The sequence below is a fragment of the Stegostoma tigrinum genome, chromosome 32, assembly GCF_030684315.1.
Source record: "Stegostoma tigrinum isolate sSteTig4 chromosome 32, sSteTig4.hap1, whole genome shotgun sequence".
In the NCBI taxonomy this organism is placed as follows: domain Eukaryota; kingdom Metazoa; phylum Chordata; class Chondrichthyes; order Orectolobiformes; family Stegostomatidae; genus Stegostoma; species Stegostoma tigrinum.
In genome coordinates this window covers 31,100,989-31,125,862 of record NC_081385.1, presented here as the reverse complement: position 1 = coordinate 31,125,862, position 24,874 = coordinate 31,100,989, and the positions used below count along the sequence as shown (strand labels likewise).

The 24,874-nt window shown below is 42.0% G+C and overlaps 1 protein-coding gene across 2 annotated transcripts in view; it reads right to left on the bottom strand.

Moving 5' to 3' along the window:
- hepacamb (hepatic and glial cell adhesion molecule b) overlaps nt 1-24,874 on the bottom strand; it is an 86,866-nt gene that overhangs the window by 15,320 nt on the left and 46,672 nt on the right. For both annotated transcript variants that reach the window (XM_048562409.2, XM_048562410.2), the window contains exons 2-4: nt 12,734-13,075; nt 7,322-7,603; nt 235-328 (exon numbers count right to left, since the gene is read on the bottom strand). In XM_048562409.2, coding sequence (XP_048418366.1) covers nt 235-328; nt 7,322-7,603; nt 12,734-13,075 — 718 coding nt within the window. The remainder of the gene's footprint in view (nt 1-234; nt 329-7,321; nt 7,604-12,733; nt 13,076-24,874) is intronic.

The following is a 24,874-nucleotide window of genomic DNA, read 5'->3' as shown; positions in this document are numbered from 1 at the left end:
TTGGGTTTATCTAACAATTTGACAGGCTTTTAATTTCCAGGTCTTTAAATTTTAAATAAAGTGTTACAACTTCCATTGTGGGAGTTCAACTCACCCACACTAGAATACTAATCCAGTAATAAAATCACAATATGACTGTATGCTTTAGTGCAAGGTCATTTGCAATAAGTCATTCTGCGCGCACAAAAACAAACAGGCGTGGCATAAAAACCAAGAAGCTCATTTAAATCTTACTTTCTGGAAGGTTTCCAGCAGGCACAAACAGTTACCAAGGTAACTAGGAGGAAAATCCCACCTGTAGAGAGGATGATATATAAAGAACTCCGCCCTAGAAAAAAAAATAACAAAATCACTGTCCGATCTTTCAGCCTTACAATTTTAAATGGAAGTATTCTAGTTATCTTTAGAAGAACTGCAATGGGCCCTCTTGTGGTGCAGTCATAGCATCTCTTTCCTGAACAGAGAAACCCAAAGTTCAAGTCCAGCCAGAGGTCTGTAACAGGTTGATTAGGAAAAATATGTTAAAAAAACAGAACACAAGAAAGGGCCATTCAACCCACAAAGCCTCTTTTACTCACACTATCATAGAATCTTTGAATTTTACAGCATAGTGAGAGGACACTTGGCACCATGTGTCTGTGTTGCCTCCATGACATTTGGCCTCAAATATTCAAAGATTGATCCATTTCCCTTTGAAAAGCTTTTGGTGTCTGTCACAACACGGCTTTTGAGAAGGCATTTTGGTTGCTGACAACTCTCTGCTTTAAAATAAAATTCTCCTAACATTTTAGGAATATAGGAACAGGAGTAGGCCATTCAGCCCCTCCAGCCTGTTCTGCTATTCAGTGATTATGGCTGATCTGTGGCTTAACTCCATGTACCTGCCCTTTGGCCATATCACTTAATACCTTTGCTTTAACAAAAACTGATCTACCTCAGATTTAAAATTAACAACTAATCTAGCATTTACTGGCACTTGTGCAAGAGAATTCCAAACATCTACCAGCCTTTCTGAGTAGATTTATCTTTGCTACCCTGTCTTTTCTTGTTAATATCTTGAAGATGTTGATCAAATCACCTCTGAACCTTATAAATTCTCAAGAAAACAGGTTAGTTTATATAATCCTTCCTCATAACTTAACCCCTGAAGTATAGGTATTATTATTCTAAACCTATATTGTAATCCATCCAAGACCAATCTATCCTTCCTAAGGTGTCATGCCCAGATCTGCTCACAGTACTCCAAGAGGGGCCTAACCAGTGTATAACTGCAGCACAACTTTTTCATCTTTATAGTTCAGTCTTCTAGATATAGAAGGCAGCATTCCATTACAGTTATTGATTATTTTCTGCTCCCGTTCATGGTATTTTAAAGGTCTATGCAGCCGGGCTCCCAAGTCTCTTTGGACATCACCATATTTGACTTCATTCCATCAGTAAAGTACCCTGTTTTGTCAAGTCATAGAGTCATACAGCATGGAAACAGACCCTTCAGTCCAACCTATCCATGCTAGCCATAATCCCAAACTAAACTGGCCCCACCTGCCTATACTTGGCCCATACCCCTCCAAACATTTCTTATTTACGTACGTATCTACATGTCTTTGAAATGTTGTTGCACTACCCACATCCATCACTTCCTCTAGAAGCTCATTCCACATTTGAACCACTCTCTGTGTAAAAACATTGTCCCTCCTTCTTTTTGCCATCATAATCACAAATCTACCCCTGCACAGGGACAATATACAATTGCTGACCGCTGGGTTAGTATGAAATCACAAGATACAGGAGCAAGAGTAGGCCATTCGGCCCCTCAAGCTTGTTCTACTATCTGATACTTGATCTGATTGTGGCCTTAGCTCTATTTTCAACAACAACAACAACAAAAACCAAAGTTGCTGGAAAAGCTCAGCAGGTCTGGCAGCATCTGTGGAGGAAAAAACAGAGTTAATGTTTTGGGTCTGGTGACCTTTCCTCAGAATGGGAACTTAGTCTCATTTTCCTGCCTGTCCACCCATGAGCCCTGACTCCCTTGTTGATAAACATCTCCCCAACTTTGTTTTGTTACATGGTAACCCCACCTCAAAACATCATCCTTGGCTGTGATGCCTGAGGTGGCCAAGGTGCCAGGGAAATGCAATTTTTTCTTTCCAGTTTCATTAAAGCTTGCTCATGAGCCAGTGTATCTCACACAAAGGCTCAGTTTTACAGTTGTTACATCTTAAGTAGAATGTAATAAGGCTTTATGCTGGAAAAGCATTAAAAAATAAAATTAAGAAACTAAGAGTGGGACCAGGCCATTCAGCCCTTCAAACCTGCTCCTCCATTCAATAGGATCATTCAAGAATCTTTCATTGGTTCAAAATGGAAAACCTCACATTTGCTTACATTGAACTCCATCCATCACAGTTTTTTCAATTCACTTAGTCTATCAATATCTCTGCTGTTTTAAGCTATTATCTACACTGTCTGCAAAGCCGCTCCGCTTTGAATCATCAGAAAATTTGAGTGTATGATTTTCTATCCATTATCCAAGCTGTCAATAAATAATGTGAATAACTGAAGTTCTAGTATAGAACCTTGTGGAACAGCATCGCTCACATTGGGCGGCATGGTGGCTCAGTGGTTAGCACTGCAACCTCACAGCTTTCGGCACCCATGTTCGATTCCAGCCTTGGGCAACTGTCTGTGTGCAGTTTGCACATCCTTCCTGTGTCTGTGTGTGTTTCCTCCGCGTGCTCTGGTTTCCTCCCCCAGTCCAAAGATGTGCAGGCTGGGTTGGATTGGCTATGCTCAGTTGCCTATAGTGTTCAGGGGTGTGTGGGTTATAGGGGGATGGGTATGGGTGAGATGCTTCAAGGGGCATGTGAACTTGTTGGGCTGAAGGGCCTGTTTCCACACTGTAGGGAATCTAGTCTAATCCTGTCAATTTGAGTACCTACCCATTTCTTTCTGTCTCTTGTCTGTTATCCCATTTGCCCACCATCCAATTGGTTTCCACCTTAGTTAGCAGTTACTTATGGAGGACTTTATCAAATGTCATCTGGAAGCCCATATAAGCAACATCCATAGACATTGCCCTGTCCGTTATCTCAGTCACTTCTTCAAAAAAATTAAGTGAGGTGTTTCAGGCATCATCCATCTGTCATGAATCCATGCTGGCTCTCCCTAATTAACTGAAAATTTTGAGATGTTCAATTACCCATCCTTGATGAGATACATCAAGAATTTCCCCACTGCAAATGTTAGGCTAAAAGGGTTGTAATTCCCTGGTTTTCTCCTTTCACCCTTCTTATAAAGGAAGAATGATGCACAATTTTCCAATCCAGACGGACAACTTCTGTATACAGTGGACTCTGAAAGATTATAGCTAGCCTAACTACAGCATGCTTCCCTCTTTCTTTAACACCCTCGAATGGAAACCATCAGGTCCCAGGGATTTCTCACTCTTTAATTCCATTAATGTCCCTGACTCACTATTAATTTGCTCAGGACTCCCAATAAGCTATTTTCCCTGTCTACTGTAAATGCTGAGGCAAAATAATTATTCAGCATGTCTGCCATTCCCCATAGTCACTGACATTGTATCCTCTTTCAATCTCCTTTCATAATGTCTTTTAGCAGCTCTTATAAGTTGTTTTGTGATCCTTTGCTGGTCTTTGTATCTTTCCCATTCAGTAGGATCTGTGCTTCTTTTTCTGCATTTTTGTGAGCCCCTTCTCTTAGTTTTATGCTGTCGCTTCTCTCTTTATTTGTCCATGGCAGTTTTTTTTCTGTGAAGTGGAGCCTTTCCCTGTCAGGTATATAAAGTAGTTTTGTGGTGTTAAATGTTCCTTTAACATTTCTTCTACAGTGTTTCTTCTACACTGTTCTTCAGTGGTTTTACCCCATAACAGACTTTCTCAGTTTATTATGGACAGTTTCTGTCTGATCTCATTAAAATCAGCCCTACCTAACTCAAAAAATTCCAGTAGCTGACTCACGCTTTTCACTTTCAAATGCTACATTGAACTCAATCATGTTGATAATGTTCATGCACAATTAAGTTACTAATTAAATCCAATTCATTACTCATTACTAAGTCAGTTACTGTTTATCCTTTGTTCCATCAAGGAAATATTACTGTAGGAACCTGTTCCGGACACTCTAGAAATTCACAGCCTTTCTGACAAGTGCTGTCTGTCTCTGCCAATCTGCACTAAAGTTAAAATTCCCTCTAATTTTACTCTGGCTTTGCCAGAAACTTGGCCAATTTCTACATTTATACAATCAAGCATTTCAGGGTTGCTACCAGCTGGTCTATACACAATACCTATGACAGTTTTACATTCTTTAGCATTCCTCAGTTCCACCTGTACAGTCTCCAGTTGATGCTTTCCCCTCATTATATCCTCCCTCAGCATTGAAGTAATTTTATTTCTAATCAGCAAGGCTATTCCACCTCCCAAGCCATTTTCCCTGTCTGTCCTGTAAATTTTATAACCTGATATATTTAGTTCCTTGACCAGTCTGCAGCCTTGTCTCAATAAAGGCTACTAGGTCATAATCTCCAATTTGAGCCAGCAGATCATTTAAATTATTCCTTCCAACCAGTGCACTTGTATATAGAACTCTTACTTAGGCCATATATTGATATTTTGTTCACCTATTTTTAATTTTTTTTCCAATTTCATCAATACATTTCTTATCATGTTACCATTATCTGCCATACTAAAAGTAGAGTCATAATGATCTTAAATTCTGCTAGTTTGCTAATGGTCTTAAAGTTTTATGCCCTTTATTAATGATATATTACCACACAGTTTTCTTCATATACCTATCAGAATATCTCAAAGTTTTAAACACTTTTACCCATTCTACTCTTAACCTTCTCTGTTCTAATTGAAAGGGTCTATGAAGCTGGTAGAAGCATCAAAATTATTCCAGCAGATTCTGGAGAAAGTCATTTTCTAGGCCTTGAGGGGGGACTTTTCCCTTGGTTCCAAAAAAATCAAACAACAGAAGAGATGAGGACCAAGGGTAGGGGATTTCTATGTTGGAAATTCTTGCTCTTACGCACTTAGGACCCATTGCTTGACTGCATAGGCTTACCTGATGTCACCTGGCATATCTATCCATTATTGGTCTAGGTAGGATCAGATCCTGGATTTTGGAAGATAGAAGATTAAATGTAATTTTTGAAGGGGACCGAAGTTCCTCCCTTCATAAGAGACAAGGGGCACCCAAATTCTTTCAGGGTGTTGGGGGTTATGGCTCTTACCTCCAGATCTGTTAATTGCCACCAAGCTTTCATGAGTGAAGTTGGAGAGGCTACTTCATACCCTATAAACCCAGCAATATTTGTGGCAGAGGTCCATCATGGATAGTTCTTGAACTATGTAGGTCACAGCCTTTTGAGAAAAGGTCTTACAGAGTTTTCCGCAACCTCACAGGAAAATCAAACAACACTAAGCACTTAGCTAACCTTCCTATTCATCTGCTCAGGAATCTGTCATAATTTCCATGCAATATCTCAGAAGTGGTATCCAAACTTAAACTCTTAGGAAGATTTGTAACTTTTGATTATAGTACAAATTGATGCTATTGGATTGATTGCTATTAAATACTTTGCCTTATCATACATTTAAAAGATGTCCTTCTTTAAGATCCATTGCAGCTAGTCGCCTTTATATTGTACTGCAATATCAGGTCCAGACCATTAGCTGCGTCCCTGAGCACGTAATGTCCTTACTGCAGCATGTTAGCAAGAATTGCCATTGACCCTAAAGTGCAGCATTGAAGGGCAGAAGTCTATTGTAAGAGGATCAGAAATGTGCCCTGAGGGTTCTTAAAGGTTGCAAATGTCAAAAACCAATGCCATTGAATGTGATGTATGTGAGGCCAGTGTCCATTGAGAGTGCCTGCAGATGTTGGTGCTCAGTGTTCAACTCTGGACCAAGTGATAAGCTGAAACTATCAGGCACTGCCCTCGCTTCCACATCCATCTCGGTGTCTAGTTTGCTCACAGTCAAGAATAGGATAAAAGCTGCATATTAATGAGCTAACAAGTGCTAGTCCCTCTTAACAAGATACTCTTGCTGCCAGGCAAAATATAGGAATATGGGAATTAGGAATGGGAGCAGGCGATCCACCCCTTTGAGCCCATGCCGCTATTTAACATAATCGTGGTTGATCTTATCCCGGTCTCAACTCAACTCTCCTACCTGCTCCCCACAATCCTTTATCCTGATCATCATCAGAAACATATCTATTTCTTTCTTGAATTTGTTGATTGATTTGGCCTCTACTGCACTCTGTGGCAGTGAGATCCACAGAATCATAACCCTCTGATAGAAGTAGTTACTCCTCAGCTTAGTTTTGAGCCTACCCCCTCTCACTCTATATCTATGAACTCTTGTTTGAGACTGTTCCACAAGGGGAAACATCTGTTCAATGTCCACTCTATCAATCCCCTTTAGCATCTTATATACCTCAATCAGATTCCACCTCATACTTTTGAAATCCAGTGAGTACAAGCCGAAGTTATTCAACCCCTCCTTGTACGACAGCCCTTTCATCTCTGGAATCAATCCAGTGAACCTCCTCTGAACTGCCTCCAGAGCCAGCACATCCTTCTGCAAGTAAGGAGACCAAAACTCTACACAATATTCCAGGGGTCATCTCACAAATGCCTCATATAATTGTATAAAACTTATTTACTTTTACAATCCAGTCCTTTTGCAAGAAATGCCAGGTTTCTATTTGCCTTTCTTATTTTATGCTGCACCTGCATACCCACTTTCTGTAATTCATGCATAAAGGTGCCCAGATCCCTCTGCACTGATGCATTTTGAATGTGCTTTCCATTTAAACAATAATTTGCTCTTTTATTTTTACAGCCAAAATGGACAACCTCCAATTTGTCCACATTAAACTCCATCTGCTAGATTCTGGCCCATTCTCCTAGCCTATCAATATCCATCTGTAAACTCCTTATCTCCTCATTACAGCTTGCTTTCCCACCTATTTTACTACCATCTACGAATTTTGCTCTGTTACACTCTGTCTCCGCCTGCAGATCATTTATATAGGATCTCACATCGACACTCAGAATTTATTTCAAAGATGAAAAAGTTGTTTCTGACTTTGAGAAAGGCCTTACTGGATCTCTGGTGTGAGTCTGCCTCATTTCACACCATAGCCCATGACTCAGGCCCCTATATGATTCTGCCTCAGTGTTTCCTCTTTAAAGTTCACTGACCTCCCTCCAATGTAATAATAATTCTACTTTGCCACATTATTTCCTACCATTCCACCATATTTTCCCTTTGCATTTACATACTGTATACAGTCAGCTTGACTGGTGTGCTTCGAGAGCTGCTGATAGGGTTCTCCACCATACAGCTGTAAAGGTCATCATCGCTTATGTGGACTCGTGTGATGGTCAGAGTTTTCTGATCACTGGACAAAGAGAATCTTTCATCATCATCTAGGGGCTTCCCTCCTTTCATCCATGTATATATCGGTTTGGTTCCATTTTCATGTGAGCAGTTCAGTGTGACATATTCACTCAATTCCAGGACAGTAGAGGATGATAGCACCACCACAGGCTTCGTCACAGGGACTGGATAAAACAAAGAATAAATTCACAAAAGGTACAAGGCTATAAAACACACAACAAAGATTTGCTAGTTGGAAAACTTTTAAGTTTGTAAATCCTCGTAAGACCACTTTACAGAAGCATAGTCAGATACGTAATGATGTAGAGTAAAAGATGGAGGAATTAGGGCAAGCGAGTAAAAATGTGGTCAGTGTCTTCAGGGACAGAAACAGTTTGAAGAGTTTTAGAGAATGAATTTCAGAAATTCAGATTTAGACAGCTAAAGTCACAATAACCAAAAGGAAGATGAACATAGCTTGAGATTTTGAAGGACTTGAAGTTGGTGGAGGTTATAGAGACAGGGAGGAAACAATCACAGGGGTTTTTGAGTGAGGACATTTTTCATATTTAAGGCACTGGTGGATAAGGAATCAATGCAAATCAGACTGCACAGAGGTGATGGTTGAACACAATTTAGAGCAATACAGGTGGCAGAGTTGGATGAGCTGTAATTAATGAAGGGTGGAAGATGGGAAACCAGCCAGAGAAACAATCCCTTGGGTTAACTAGTTCAGAAATACCCTGTGGCATTCATGAGAAAGGTATGGAGTTACCATGCCCTGGCTGGGAAGGAGTGGTGGGGTGGTGGGATGGCTACTGCCAGTGATTTTATTGAGGTCAACCAGATAATTGCAACACAAATTGGGGAAACAGCAAATTGTTCCTTTGCCTCAACCATGAGTCTTAGGGAGCTAACAACTGCATTTGTCAAAAGCGGTTGGTAAAACATTTTGACAATTTAATAACCCAATTTGATTTTGCCTGTTTCTTTTGGTGCTTCTGTTGGTGCAAATGAAGTTAAGATCTTTTAGTCATTACTATATATTGCTGATGCTTCTTGACTACCTTTCATCTCAGGCATAGTGGAACTTAGAAACCCAATCCATTTCCTGTGCTAGTGCTTTCACTTTAAAGAAAGAATCATCGCCTGGTAGTCAAAGGAAGAAGCCAGAACTAATTTGCTTTCACTTATGAGTCAACCAACACGAATAACAAGAGTTCCCTAATCATCATGCCAAGCGCAACACTGTCCGAGAGTGAACTGAATTGTAGTGAGCAAGAGAATGGCAACTTTGACTTCCACTCTGAGCTGAGATAATTGATCTAAGCCAGGCTGATCTTAGTCTACATTAAAATTTTCGTGACCCCGGTAGGAATGGGGAAATCAGACCATATTTCAACCTCTACGTCAATACAAATCAATTCTTCTTTCTTCCTTTCTATCTAAAGGAGTGTATTCCATAATATTTGGAGTGAAGTGGCCTGGACAAAGTAATTGAATATATCATGGTCAAATTTTCAAACAATAGGCAGGGAAGGAAGTTGAGAGGAAAATACAAGGAGTCTGGAAAAGGATATACAAAGGTGGGACAACATGGCAAATGGAGAATAATATGGAAAGCTTGTCCACTTTGGTATGAAGAATAGAAAAACAGAATATATTTTAAATAGCAGTGGACCACAAAGTTCTGTGGTATAGAAGCATCTATATGTACCTATACATGGAATCAGAAAGAGTCAGCATGCAGGTATAGCATGTCATTGAGAAACTAAATGGAATGTTGTCCTTTATTTTGAAGGAGATAGAATATAAAAGTATAGAAGTCTTATATCTGCATAGGGTATTGGTGGGATCACTGTTTGAGTATTGAATGTAGTTTTGCTCAGTTTATCTGGTGAGGGCACCTCTATAATGATATAATTTGGACTGATATATTTTAGATACCCAGGACTTTAAAAGTATATATTCATTTCACCTTGTTTTTGAACTGGACATTATTTTTCAACTTGTGTGCGTTAGACATTCTTAGAGAAGATGTTTTTCTATTAGAGTAAGTTCAAAGAACATTCACCAAAGGGTGAAGAAGTTCTCTTACGTGGAATGATTCAGCTGCTTGAGCCGATACTCTTTGAAGTTTAGAAATGTGAGTGACATTCTTGTGGATGTATATTAGATTTTGTACAAATTGACAATGTGAAAGTATGTTTCTGCTCAGGGAGAAACTGAGAACTAGGAGCATAGATTCAAAAACAACGTTTTTCACTGAAGATGGAAATAAGATGTTTCCTTTTTATGAGGGTCAATAGTGTTTGGGATTCTCTCTCCATGAGGACGTGAAAACTGGCACATTGAAATATACTCAAAGCTGAGTTTGAATTCAGGAGAGATTTAGAGTCATAGAATTATAGGCATATACAGCAAGGAAACAGATCCTTCGGTCTAACTCATCCATGCCGACCAGCTATCCTAAATTAATCCAGTCCCATTTGCCAGAATTTGGCCCATATCCCTCTAAATCCCTCCTATTCATATACCCAGTCAGATGCCTTCTAAATGTTGGAATTGTACCAGTGTCCACCACTTCCTCTAGCTGCTCATTCCATATGTGCACCACACTCTGTGTGAAAAAAATTGCCCCTTACATTCCTTTTAAATATTTTCTCTCACCTTAAACCTATGCCATCTAGTTTCGGACTTCCCCACCCTGAGAAACCTTGACTGTTCTCCCTATCTCTGCCCCTCATAATTTTATAAACCTCTGTAACATCGCCCCTCAGCTTCTGACCCTCCAGGGAAATTAGAAGAAACCTTCAAGACCATCAATAATGCCCTTACTGGCACAACATTCACAAAAGAGGAGGAAAACCTCAACAAACTGCCATTCCTAGATGTCACAGTAGAGCGAACAGCCAATGGGGAACTTCAAACCAGCGTCTACAGGAAAACAACACATACGGACCAAATATTGAACTACAGGAGCAACCATCCTAACACCCACAAATGAAGCTGCATTAGAACATTATTCCAACGAGCCACCACACACTGCAGCACAGAGGAACTACGCAGAGCAGAGGAAAATCACCTATACAGCATATTCAAAAAGAATGGGTACCCTATGAACACAGTCCGCCGATTCCTCAGCAATAAACCCAAACAAACAGACAAAACGGGCTCAGAAACCATAACCACTCTCCCCTACATCAAAGACATTTCCGAAATGACTGCCAGACTACTCGGACCCCTTGGCATCAGGGTAGCCCACAAACCCACCAACACAGTAAAACAGCAGCTAATGAACTTAAAAGACCCTATACAGACAACAAATAAAACGAACGTCATTTACAAAATACCTTGCAAGAACTGTGACAAACACTACATTGGACAAACTGGCAGAAAGCTAGCCACCAGGATACATGAACATCAACTAGCCACAAAACGACATGACCCACTATCACTTGTATCCTAACATACAGATGAGGAAGGACACCACTTTGATTGGGACAACGCATCCATCCTAGGACAAGCCAAACAGAGACACGCACGAGAATTCCTAGAAGCATGGCATTCCAACCGGAACTCCATCAACAAACACATTGATTTGGAGCCAATCTACCATCCCCTGAGAAAAGGAACAGGAAATGACATCACCAACGCAGGAAATGACATCACCAACCCAAGGAAACCTAACCAGATAAATAGAAAGCGGGACATAACACCAGCGCTTCGTCGGAGGCTCACTGATGATGTTACCTAGTATGGTGATGAAATGTCTGAAAACGAACCTTCCAGCTCAGCGAGCAAACTCACATCCAGAAACTCAACCTGAGCTACAAATCTTCTCAAAACTCGCTAAAATAGCCCCAATCTATTCAGCCTCTCCCTATAACTCAAACCCTCCAGCCCTGGCAACATCCTTGCCAATCTTTTCTGAACCCTTTCAAGCTTCACACCATCTTTCCTATAGCAGGGAGGCAAGATTTGCACGCAGTATTCCAATAGTGGCCTAATCAATGTCCCGTATAGCCACAATATGACCTATCAGCTCCTAAATTCAATGCACTGACCAATAAAGGCACGCATACCAAGCACCTTCTTCACTATCCTATCTACCTGCGACTCCACTTTTAAGAAACTATGAACCTGCACTCTCAGGTCTTTTTGTTCAGCAATACTCCCCAGTACCTTACCATTAAGTGTATAAGTTTTGCCCTGATTTGCAGCACCTCACAATTATCTAAATTAAACTCCACCTGTCACTCCTCAGCCCATTGGCTCATCCGATCAAGATCCTTTTGTACTCTCAGGTAACCTTCTTCGCTGTCCACTACTCCTTGAATTTTGGTGACGTCTGCAAACTTACTAACTATACATCCTATATTCACATCCAAATCCTTTATATAAATTACAAAAAGCAGTAGACTACACACTGGTTCTTGTGGCACACTTCTGGTCACAGGCCTCCAGTCTGAAAAACAACCCTTCACCACCGCCCTCTGTATTCTACGTTCAAGCCAGAACATTTTACCAGAATGTCACTGGGTATGGAAGGTTTGAGTGTAAAGATAGACTGGGTGGGCTGGGACTTTTTTCACTGGAGCGTAGGAGGTTAAGAGGTGACCTTATAAAGGTTTATAAATTCTTGAGGGGTATAGGTAGAGTTAATGGTAGGTATCTTTTCCCTAGGATGGGTATTTTTTCAAGAATACAGGGCATATTTATAAAGTGAGAGTAAAGATGTCTTAAAAAGACATGGGGGCAAATATTTTGCTTATGGAATGAACTGCCAGAGGAAGAGGGTAGATGCAGGCACGGTTACAATATTTAAAAGACAAACATGAGTGCATGAATAGGAAAGGTTTGGAGGGATATGGGCCAGGAGCAGGCACGTGGGACAAGTTTAACTTGGGATTATGTTCGGCATGGACTGGTTGGATCAAAGTGTCTGTTTCCATGTTATATGACCCCATGACTCTATAAAGAATTATGGAGTACAAGAAGTAAAATGGGGTTAACATCAGCCATAATCTTATTGAATGGCAGAGCAGACTTGAGCAGCCATATAGCCTCCTGGTTCTATTCTGTTATGATCGCAAATTGGCTATGGACAGAATTAGCTTTGATAACACCCAACCCTGTAGCTGGACAATTCTGTGAAACTCAACATATCAAAAAATGTCTATTTGAAAGTGAGATCGGTGTCCAACAAGCTGTAGATAGTTTGTGTGGAAAAGAAAGCTTGAAGGGGAGGGCAGCAATTGGTAAATAACTCAGCATAAGTCAGAACATGATTGCACGGACAGTGTGTTACATACCATCAACAGTTAAATTGAGTGACTTCACTGCAGTGGAGGCATCATCTGTGATTGCGATCTCGACTTCATACATTCCCTCATCGGTTGGCTGCAGGTTGTGGATCCACAGGGATCCATTGCGGAAGATCATAATTCGATCCTTGTACTCTGGCCGTAGCTTGCCCAGGATGCGTGTGCCAAAGGACTGGATCAAAGGGATGGGCTTATCCCTCTTCAATTGCCACTGGATGACTGGAGTCTCTGAGCTGCTAGTTGTGTAATGTATAGAAAGTAAGATGGATCCACCCACAATGCCGTGTGTAGTGAGCTCTTCTGCTGTTATATTCACTCCCTGTGCTGACACTGGAACAGCAAGAAGATATAAAGCATCAGAAAGGAGTATATTCAGAAGAAAATCAGAAGCTGAATTGGATTATTGTTACCCTGCCCATTAATTGTTGCTATCCAGTTTTGAGAAAGATACAAACTTGGAGAAGAAGAAAGTTATTGCATTTATATCACACCTTTCCCAACCTCAAAACCCTTCAGATTCCAGGAAGGACTTTTTCAGGGGTAGTTGCTAAGCTAATATCAGAAACATCACAACTGTTTGTGCACTGCAAGCTGCTTCAAACAGCAACGTGGTCATTGACCAGATCATGGGTTTCAGTGTGGTTTATAAATGGATGAACATTGGGATGGAATATGAGGTGGACACTCTTGTTCTTCTTCAAACAGCAACACAAATCTTTGCCATTACCCAGCAGAGGACAGGCAGGATCAGAGATTAATATCTTAACACCTTCAGCAGTGAAGCAACAAGATGTTAAAAAATGTTGGGAAGGAAGCAGTGTAAAATCCCTACAATGAGGAAGTAGGCCATTCAGCCCATCAAGTCCACACCACACACAGTAGCTCAGTGGTTAGCACTGCTGCCTCACAGAGCCAGGGGCCCAGGTTCAATTCCACCCTCGGGTGACTGTCTGTGTAGAGTTTGCACATTCTCCCCATGTCTATGTGGGTTTCCTCTGGTTACTCCGTTTTCCTCCCACAGTCCAAACATGTATAGGTTAGGTGGATTGGCCATGCCAAATTGTCTGTAGTGTTCGGGAATGTGTAGATTAAGTGGGTTACTGGGGGTCAGGTCTGCGTGGGATGCTCTGAGATTTGGTGTGGACTTGTTGGGTCGAAGGGCCTGTTTCCACACTGTAAGGGTTCTATGATTAAATAAGCATCCCACCCAGATCCACCCCATCCATGTAACCCTGCATTCCCTGTGGTTAACCCACCTAACCTGCACATCCCTGGACACTATGAGCAATTTAGCAAGACAAGTTCACCTAAATGGCACATCTTTGGACTAGGGAAGGAAACCCACACAGACAGGGGGCGAATGTGCAAATTCCACGCAGACAGCCCCGGAGGGTGGATTCAAATCCAGGTCCCTGGCGCTGTGCAGCAGCAGTGCTAACCTCTGAGCTTCTATGCCACCAGTAGTTTGCAAGTTTGTTTTTGTTTTAAAGGGGAGGGCAGATTTAAAGGGAAATGGTAGCCACCAACATTCCCTCCACGTTTTATCTGCTGTTGTCTATGTGGCCCCTTTACTGCAATGCTGGAACGTTGTAAAATTCCTGTGCAACTGCATGAGTGCATACGCTAAAGGAACTTCAGTTTACATGGCTCCTGTGCTGCACATTGCCAATTAGGGTGTGGCCATGCACCTACGAGCTTAGAGACAATGATGGACAGAATTTGAAGGGAAAGAATTGATGACAAGAGCAGCAAATACAGGGAATAAGAGCAGAAGCTGGCTGCTCAACAGTTTTATGAAAATAGGTTTAAGGTAGTAGGAGCTGATTCTCCTGGAGTAGACGAACTTGGAGAGGGCTTTTCTTTAAATTTTATATTTTTTGATCTATAAAACACAGGATCCCATTTATTCTTTGCAATTATTGTCAGTGTACAGCAATGCAATCAGCCTACAAATGGGGATGAGCATGTTTCCTCATGTCCTATATGAGTAGGCAGCTAATTGTCCATGAGAGACTGTAGGCATTATTCTCTATTAAGGAGAGACAATTGGTCATAAAGCTTAAGGGATGTCTCTTCACATCAAGCACAGGCAAGCAAGGAAGAAAGTCTTAATAAAGACTGCGATAGAAATGCAGATTCTGTGATCAGAAATGAAAACATAAAATGCAGGAAAAGCTCAGCAGGTCTTACAGCATCTGTGGAGATTCATTAGAGTTAACACTTTGGGTCAAGAGATCCATCTTCAGAAGGCCTTAAGTTTACTTCAGCCTGAACAGGAAGTGAACCTGTGCTGCTGGTGGCATTCTGAACTGTACACTATCCATCTAGCCATCTGAGGCTACCAGCTGTCTAAGCTACATAAATATACAAATAGACCTGCCACCGAATTGCCCACTCCACTGACTTGCGTGTGTCTCCTTGCAGTGTTCCTCACAGTTTTCAGTACATACAATTTGTTATTATCACCAAGCTTGAATATGATTCTTTTCTTTTGTGCATGTGTTTAAATCTGTCAACAGGGCAGTATATCAGGCTTAATGACTGCAGTACTGAGGTCAGTGGGCTGAGATAACTGTGTTTGGGCTGGGGGCAGGGTATTCAGTGTTTGGATCTAAGCTGGGGCTGCTGCACTTGGGCCAGGGGCAAGGCTGGGGATCCAGGTCAAGAACATGGCCAGGGCCCACGATTGTAGTCCCTAACCCAATCTGTGCCTATCCTACTCACGTAAATGGAAAACAAAAGCAACAACAGAGGCACATATCCGTGGGCACACAATCTCTAAATTCTGTGAAAGAGTGAATCATCCTTTGAATGAATGCAGTGCTACAGTTGAGCCATTTTCTAATGCATTAGTCTTGATAATGATTTCCACAAACATGACTACTGTAGCCACTGTAGTTATATGGCTAGTCAAGTTCAGCTTCTGGTCAATGGTAACTCCCAGAATATTGATATTGGTGGATTCAGTGGGGTTGTGCCATTGAATGTCAAGGGGTAATGGCTAGATATTCTCTTACTGGAGATGGTCACTGCCTGGCATTTGTGCGACATGGTTATTATTTGCAACTTGTCTGCCCATACCTGGATATTATCCAGATCTGTGTTGCATTTGGACTGCTTGTGTATCTGAGGAGTCACAAATGGTGCTGACCATTATGCATTTGTAGGCAAACATCCCCACTTCTGACCTTATGATGGAGAGAAGGTCATTGATGAAGCAGCTGAAGATGGTTGGGCCTAGACTACCCTAGGAACTCCTGCAGAGGTGTCCTGAGGCTGCAATGAATGACCTTCAAAAATCACACTATCCTCCTGTGTGCTAGGTATGGTTCCAACCAGCGGAGATTTTGCCACCTGATACTCATAGTTTCCAGTTTTGCGAGGGCTCCTTGATGCCACACTTGTTCAAATGTGGCCTTGACGTCAAGGGCAGTTAGTCTCACCTCACCTCTGGAACCCAACTCTTTTGTCCATGTTTGAACCAAGGCAGTAGTGAGGTCAGGAGCTGAGTGGCCCTGGCAGAATCCAAACTGGTTGTCACTGAGCAGGTTATTGCTGAGCAGATGCTGCTTGATAGCACTGTTACTGACACTTTCCATCACTTTACTGATGATTGAGAGTAGACTGATGGGGCGGTAATTGGCCGGGTTGGATTTGTCCTGCTGTTTTTCTGTAGGGTGGCCATGATATTAATTGGCAAACCAGAAGTCAGAAAATATCATAACTTATTTTTGCTCTATCTGAACTGCTAATAAGTGTGACTGAAGGAATCTCCTGGTCCTCCAATAAAATTAGGGTGACACTTATCAGAGTGCAGCAAGGACATACACATGGAGTCTTTTACCATGGGGAGGCTGTTATGCTGCTGATTTCACTGATCAGGAAACTCCCATGCCCCTACAGCATGCTGTGAGCACATTGAAAGGAGTTGCAGGTTAATGTTCAGCCTGTCTGGCCAAATTATGAATGTAGCATCCTTCAGCATAAAACCCCAGGGCTGAACACAAACTCTGACCTTCTGACTCAGAGACAGGCTCACTACAGAAACTGCAATATAAGGCTCACCCAAATAAATGATTCACAGAATTACTGATATAGAACAAACTACTTTACTGCACTATCATAGTGTAAAACACCAGGAGGTCAGCCCACAAGCGATTAATGTGGCCATTTTCAAACATCCAACTCATTGGAAATAAAACAATGGAATAAACTCTACGCGAGTACAGTCTTTCAATTATTGTGTGTTTCCCATTGTGAGAATATATATAGTAAACACTTTCTTCCAACTGAGTCAAGTTGGAAAGACAACACATTATCAGGGTCACATTGCTGTTTGTAGCTGGGATCATCGGTCATGCAGATTTGTCAGTTTTGTAGTTCAATTCACAATGGAGCTTGTTTGCACATCTGGTCTGAGAAGAAATGACTGCATATGTTCATTAATTAATTCCTAAATAATGGAATATTGACATTACCAACAAACAATTGAAAAGCTCACATATTGGGTGGATTTGATTCAGCAGCTCTATGGGGATTGTGAGCCAAAAACGTGCTGAAAGACAGAGATATATTCCCAGAGATGACCTCCTCACTGGCTGTCTCTGGGCTTGTTATCCTGTGGAAATTGTCAGAAAACCTAAAGCTTTGTCAGCTGTACCAGGTAAGGTGGCTGCTTCTTAAACAGCTCAAAAATACAAAGCTGTTTCAAAGTTGAGGCACTGTTAGACAGCTCGGTTTCATTTAAGTCAAAATATTAAATGGTCAAGTCTGGAGTGAACCATGGAACAGAGGGGCAAGCCCTGTAAGGGACAGCTTTGGGTTCCACATTGGCCTTTCCTTCATGCAGTTCCTTCAATGGTGCTAGCAGCCTCCAGTCCCTGGGTTATTGCAGGTCTCTTACTCCCAGGAGGATTGGATAGGCTCCGGGAATGGGCAAAGAAGTTGATGGAATACAAAGTGAGAAAGTGTGAGGTTAAGGAAGAATTGACAGACAGACTATTTTCATGATTGCGGAAAGACTTTGGAAATCTGAGGCACAAAGGGAATTAGGATTCCTAGTTCAGGGTTCTGTTAAAATTAACATACAAGTTCTGTTGTCAGTAAGGAAGGCAAATGCAATGTTTGCATTCATTTCGAGACAGCCAGAATACAGGAGCAGAGATGTGCTGCTGGGAGTGTGTAAGGCTCTGGTCAGACTGCATTTGAAATATTGTGAGCAGTTTTGAGCCTCACATCTAAGGAAGGATATGCTGGTGTTTGAGGCAATCCAGAGAAGGTTTACAAGCATGATCTTGGAATAAAAAGGCTTGTCATATGAAGAGGAGTTGAGTACTCTGGGTCTGTACTCAGTGGAGTTTAGAAGGATGAGGGAGGATCTTATTGAAACTTACAGAACACTGAGATGCTTGGATAGAGTGGATGCGGTGAAGATGTTTCCACTAATAGGTAAGACTAAGATCCCAGGCCACAGCCTCAGAAAGAAGGCATGACCCTTTAGTACTGAGAGGAGGACGAATTTCTTCAGCCAGAGGATGGTGAGTAGGTGGAACTCATTGCTGCAGCAGACTTGTTGGATGCCATTTCAAATTACCTGGCTTAGCCTCATCTAATAGTCAGCTATCCACTCACTGACCCAATCATCTCCATCAGGCATGCTGCGTCCACAGGAAGGAGGGCACCTCACCCGAAGAGGTGAGAGTGTGAAGAATAGCCCATGGATGAATGCATGGTGTAATTATGAACATTACCTGCCTCTGTAAGGAACTCGGGCCACTTTTATTTACTGCCAGGAGGCAAGGTGCACATCATACAGCACATAGTTGAATTGTTCAGACTATCCATTACCCTCCGGACGGTCAGGCTTCTGGCAATGCCAATAAAAGTTGCAAAGGTTCTGTAACATCACGCTGTTGCAGCTGCACCCCGACATCTGTGAATCTCACACCTAACACTGAAGCTTAGAGGTGACCAAGTTTCCATTGCTGAGGAAGCCCACAGAAAATTCCAAGTTGTCCTCTGGGAACACAATGAGTCACTCTCTATCTGGTTTGGCATGTGATATTTACTCTTTAGAGATGTGTTCGGGACATAGTATGAATCCCTTAAAATTCCTATACTTAACCACAGATACAATAACTGTTTAACTCAAGAGTAAACAGCACGAGAAGGGCACTTCCTGCTTCTGGAAAAGGAGGAATTCAAAATATATTTGTTGAAAAAGATAATGCTGTTTTATTAACCCGAATAGATACGTACGTTACAGACCTGTTAGGCATTCATCATTAACAGTAGAATTCCTGTACTTTGATTGAATAATGTGACATATTTAGTACTTTCACTCATAAGAGTTTTTTTTTCTCATTTATCCAGTATTGATGTCCACGTTCATCACTGAGACTGCTATCTGGCTGAGCAGATGGCCCACCAAGTATAGAATGCCCGTGATTTTCATCCTTATTGTTGCAAAATCGAACAAATCCATTCCAGCAGTTAACAAATGGTGAATGTGAAAATTAACTCCGTCAAATTTTTAAGGGCATACTTTTAAGGTGAGGAGAAAGATTTTAAAAAAGCTACGAGGGCCAATACTTTTACGCAGTGTAGTTAATGTGTGGAATGAACTTTGAGAGGAAGTGATGAATGTGGGTACAGTTACAATGTTTAAAAGACATTTAGAGAAATACCTGAACAAGAAACATTTGGAAGTTTGTGGGCCAAGTATAAACAAGTTTAGTTTGGGATTATGGTCGGCATGACTGGCTGGACCAAAGAGTCTGTAAGACTTTATGACTCACTAAATTGTCATTGGCCAACCTAGAGATAAACACGCTGACTTTAACTGCTCCCATTGTAACATCAGGATGGAGACTTCGGTATTTGGGTGCTTCAGAAGGAATATCCTGCAACTATGTTAGTGAATCTCTCATTTATCTAATATTGTCATATGAAGAGGAGTACTTACACAATGTACAGGGAAGATTTGAGCAAGACATCTCTAGAACCTTCCACAGTCAGGTTTAGATTAGATTAGATATTAGATTCCCTACAGTGTGGAAACAGACCCTTTGGCCCAACAAGTCCACGCCGCCCCCTTGAAGAATCCCACCCAGACCCATCCCCCCTAGTAACCCATTCACCCCTGAACACTATGGGCAATTTAGCATGGCCAATCCACCTAGCCTGCACATCTTTGGACTGTGGGAGGAAACCGGAGCACAATGTCCTGGAGCTAAATTTTGAAATATACAAGACAAGTTAGACTGTTTATGAGTTTACAGTGTTTTTTTCTTTTTCGGACTGGAAAAAGTGTAGAAAAAAATTGCAAGGATGAATACTACAAGTAGGAAAATAGAAGCAAATAAACTAGGAGCAGGAATAAGCCATTCAAACCTTTCAGCCTGCTCCACCATTCAGTATGATCATGGCTAATTCTTTATCTCAATTCCGAATTCCACTTTTTCCCATACCCTTTGATGCCTTAAAAATCTCTAGGTTAACAACTTCTTCCTTGAATGTATCCAGTGACTTGGCCTCACAGACTTTTTTGGTCAAAAATTCTACAGGTTCACTAACCTTTGAGTGGAGATTTGTTTCCTCATCTCAGTCCAAAATGGTCTCTCTCTCCTGTATCCTGAGACTGTGCCGCTGGTTCTAGATTTCCCCAACTGGGGAAAACATCTTCCCTGCATCTAGTCTGTCCAGCCCTGGTAGAATTTTATATGTGAGAGGTTGGGAAGGACTACACAGGTTAAGGGAACTGCTGAGATCTTTAAAGCTATGAAGGATTTTGGTAAGAGAGGATGTGTCCACTTCCGGGGAAGAACAAAATGAGGGCCATAAATGTAAGAGTCACCGATAATTATGAAATTGAGGGAGAAATCCCTTTACACACCGAATGTTTAGAATGTGAGACTCACCACAACATGGGAGGTTTTGGGGTCGATAACCTCTCTTAACTGTAAGATAGATAAGTACATCAGGGAGGAAGGAGCAGAATTGCATGCCGGGATGGTTAGCTGGTAAGGGATACAATGAGGCTCCTGTGGAACTGAATACCGTACATGAGTTGGGCTTCTGCTGTAAATCTACTTCATTTCAATATAATCCTCTCAGCCACCGTCATTTGCAGCGACAGGGCAGCATTGTGTTAACATGCCATGGTTTGCAAACACACATATACGCAGGGTCACCGTGAAACAAGGAATAAATTAGCCTCCCTCACAGGAAGTTTCTCCAAATGCGCAATCAAGTTAAATAAACTGAAAAGAACTGGTTGGCAGCTGTGCTTCTTGGCATCGGTGGCTGATAGTATCCAACGATAGCTGGCAAACTAAGAGCTATCACTCTGTAAATTCACCCAGCTTTACACTGGCTGGGCATGGGAAACCATTCTGGATGGTGCAATGGCCACATGCAATAAAAACAGAAAATCAATGCAAAGATTTTCGAGATTCAACTCCTAGACTGAAACAGGCAAAGGCAGACTCAATTCAAACAAAGGCCTGATGTCAGAATAAAATCAAACAATTGAAAATTTCAAAATTCTTTGGGTGAGCTGTTTAATAGAATGGCATTTATTGCCCATCCCTCATTACCCTAGGGAAGGTGCTGGTGAGCTTCTTGAACCAGTGCAATCCTTGAGGTGTGGAGACACTTACAGTACAGTGAGGGAGGGAATCCATGATTTAGACACAGCAACAGTGTTGTAGTGGTGATTTAGTTTCATGTTTGGATGAGGGTGGTGGTGTTCCCATGCAACTGCGATCCTGTCTGTCTAATTGGTAAATGTCACAAGTTTGGAAAGTGCTATGAAAATGGCCTTAGTGAGTTACTACATCTCAGCAACATGGTCCAACCTGATGTAGATTGCATTGAATCTATACAGAGAAAAAACACATTCAGCTCAGATGTGCTGTGTTGATGTTTATGTTTCGAGTGAACATTTTCATACCCTTCTTCATCAAACACAGGCCACAGGCCAAAATGTGACCCGCCAAGAGGGCCTCTCCAGCTCTTGACGGAGTCTATCAGTAGCAAACATGGAAGAGAAAAGCTTCCTGTGTGGAAGAGCAGCAAGTTGTGTCAATATCCTTAACTTAATTCAACTTGAAGTGTGATTACTGTAAGCAGTGACAAGTCTGCTGCTGATAGGGAGAGTGCAAAAAGACAAGATTCTGGGGCAGTTTTTAGGGCCAAAAAGATCAAAAGGTGTGGGGAGAAAGTTAGAACAGGGCACTGAGTTGGATGATCATATATGATCATATTGAATGGTGGAGTATTCTCAGATACCCAAATAGCCTACTCCTGTGCCTATTTTCTATGTTTCTATGAACCTGGGCAGGTGAGGGCACAAGGCTCCTGTAGGCAAGTAAATCAGGGGAAGTCACCTATGTTGGTGAACAGGTTGGGGAAGAGGCAGGAAACAGTTCCAGGCAATGAGATTGTCTCTTCCATGCACAGGCCCTGAGCTCCTGAAATACCTTACACTGTGTGTGTGTGTGTGTGTGTGTGTGTGTGTGTGTGTGTGGTGTGTGTGTGTGTGTGTGGTGTGTGTGTGTGTGTGTGTGTGTGTGTTAGAATGTGTGTGGGAGGGAGTACAATGTGTGTCCATGTGGGAGGGAGTGAATAGTAGAAGCAGCATGCAACATGTTAAGTGAACCAACAATCAATGTGTCAGATCTAAGCTCTGCAGACCTGCAGAGAGATGATGGACAAGTAAATAACCAATAGGAGCTGGACGCTCAACTTTGGGGAGGTCAACATCTCAATGCAGAAGACAGGGCTGAAGGATTTGTATCTGTCTCAGTGGAAGCCCAGCTGAGGTCAAGGGCAGTGAAATGTCAGTCTTCAAACACTTCAATTCACTCTACGTAAAATCAAGGAACCACTCAGAGTATGGGTAACTGCAAAAACTACAGGCCCTGACAACATTCCGACAATGGCACTGAAGACTTGAGCTCCAGCACTTGCTATGACCCTGGTCTAGCTGTTCCAATTAAAATACAACATTGACTGGATGTGAGTTTGCTCGCTGAGCTGGAAGGTTAGTTTTCAGACGTTTCGTCACCATTCTAGGTAACATCATCAGTGAGCCTCCGACGAAGCGCTGGTGTTATATCCCGCTTTCTGTTTATCTGGTTAGGTTTCCTTGGGTTGGTGATGTCATTTCCTGCGTTGGTGATGTAATTTCCTGTTCTTTTTCTCAGGGGATGGTAGATTGGCTCCAAGTCAATGTGTTGGATTGGCTTGGAGCCAATCTACCATCCCCTGAGAAAAAGAACAGGAAATGACGTCACCAACCCAAGGAAACCTAACCAGATAAATAGAAAGCGGGACATAACACCAGCGCTTCGTCGGAGGCTCACTAATGATGTTACCTAGAATGGTGACGAAATGTCTGAAAACTAACCTTCCAGCTCAGCGAGCAAACTCACATCCAGAACCTCAACCTGAGCTACAAATCTTCTCAAAACTCGCCATACAACATTGACATCTATCTGACAGTGTGGAGTACTGCCCAGGTATGTCCTGTACAGAAAAAACAGGACAAATCCAACCCAACCAATTACCACCCCATCAATCTACTCTCAGATTCATTACAAAAATATGGAAGGGATGGTCAACAGTGCTATAAAGTAGCATGTGCAAAGGAGTAACCTGCTCACTGAATCTTAATTCGTGTTCCGCCAAGGCCACTCAGCTTCTGACCTCCTCAAACATGAATAAAAGAGATGAATTCTAGCGGTGAGGTGCGAGTGATTGCCCTTGATATCAAGGCTGCATTCGACCGAGCATGGCATCAAGGAGCATGAGCAAAACTGGAATCAATGGGAATCAGGGGAATAGCACTCCACTGTATGGTGTTATACCAAACACAACGGATGAGGTTGTGGTTGTTGAGGGTCAGTCATCTCAGCTGCAGGACATCTCTGCAGGAGTTCCTCAGGATATGTCCTAGACTCAACCATTTCAGCTGCTTTATCAGTGACATTCCCTTCATCATAAGCTTGGATTGGGGATGTTTGTCAATAATTGCACAATGTTCAATACCATTCACGACACCACAGATACAGAACAGTTCATGTTCAAATGCAATGAAACCTGGACAATATCCAGGCTTGACCTGACAAGTAAGACGTTACATTCACATCACACAAATGCCAGGGAATGACCATCTCCAATAACAGATAATTTAACCACTATTCCTTGACATTCTATGGTGTGACCATCACTGATTCCTCAACTATCAACAACCAGAAACTCACCTGAACTCACCTTATAAATACAGTGGCTACAAGAGCAAGTCAGAGGCTAGGAATTCTGTGGTAAGTAACTCATCTCCTGACTCCCCAAAGCTTGTCTACCACTTACAAAGACACAAGTCAGAAGTGTGATGGAATACTCCCCAGTTGCCTGGATGAGTGCAGCTCCAACAACACTCGAGAAGCTTGATACTATCCAAGTCAAAGAAGACCACTTGATTAGCACCACATCCACAGCTTCAACATCCACTTCCTTCAACACTGAGGACAATGGCAGCAGTGTACACCATCTGTAACTCCAGTGACTCACCAAGGGCAACTAAGGATGAGGAAGAGAAACTGAAAACTCGGCCAAAATCTTGATATAAATTTTAAAGTTAGGTGGTCAAGAGGATTAATCGGAGTGGAGCTTCAATAAGTGTTGGCCAAAGTGGATGTTGTCTCAGGTAGAGCAAGGGGTAAGGTTGGAGATGGACAGAAATCTGACAATTAGAATTCAGTAAGGGCCACTATGTTAGACAGCACACATGCACGTTTCAGTACGGGCTCACTTTCTAGTGATTGAAGGCTCATCTGTACAATGTGGGAAGGATGGGTCTATTCAGCAAAGGATGTTGGACAAATACTACTAAATCTTTTCTACAGGAGGTTGTTCTTAGTAAGCTTAAGAAATGGGCTGGGACTAAATGGACAAATGAATGTTAGGAAATGGATTGCCTGAATAGCAGGCAATAATAAAAATGAGCTAAAGGGAACAAGATGAAGTGTGTGGTCACCCAGTGAAAGCAAAGGTTTGTGAGTTTGAAGAGATTGCCAAGTAACTCCAAACAAAGTGTCTGATTTCTTTCTCTGGGTTCATTTCCTG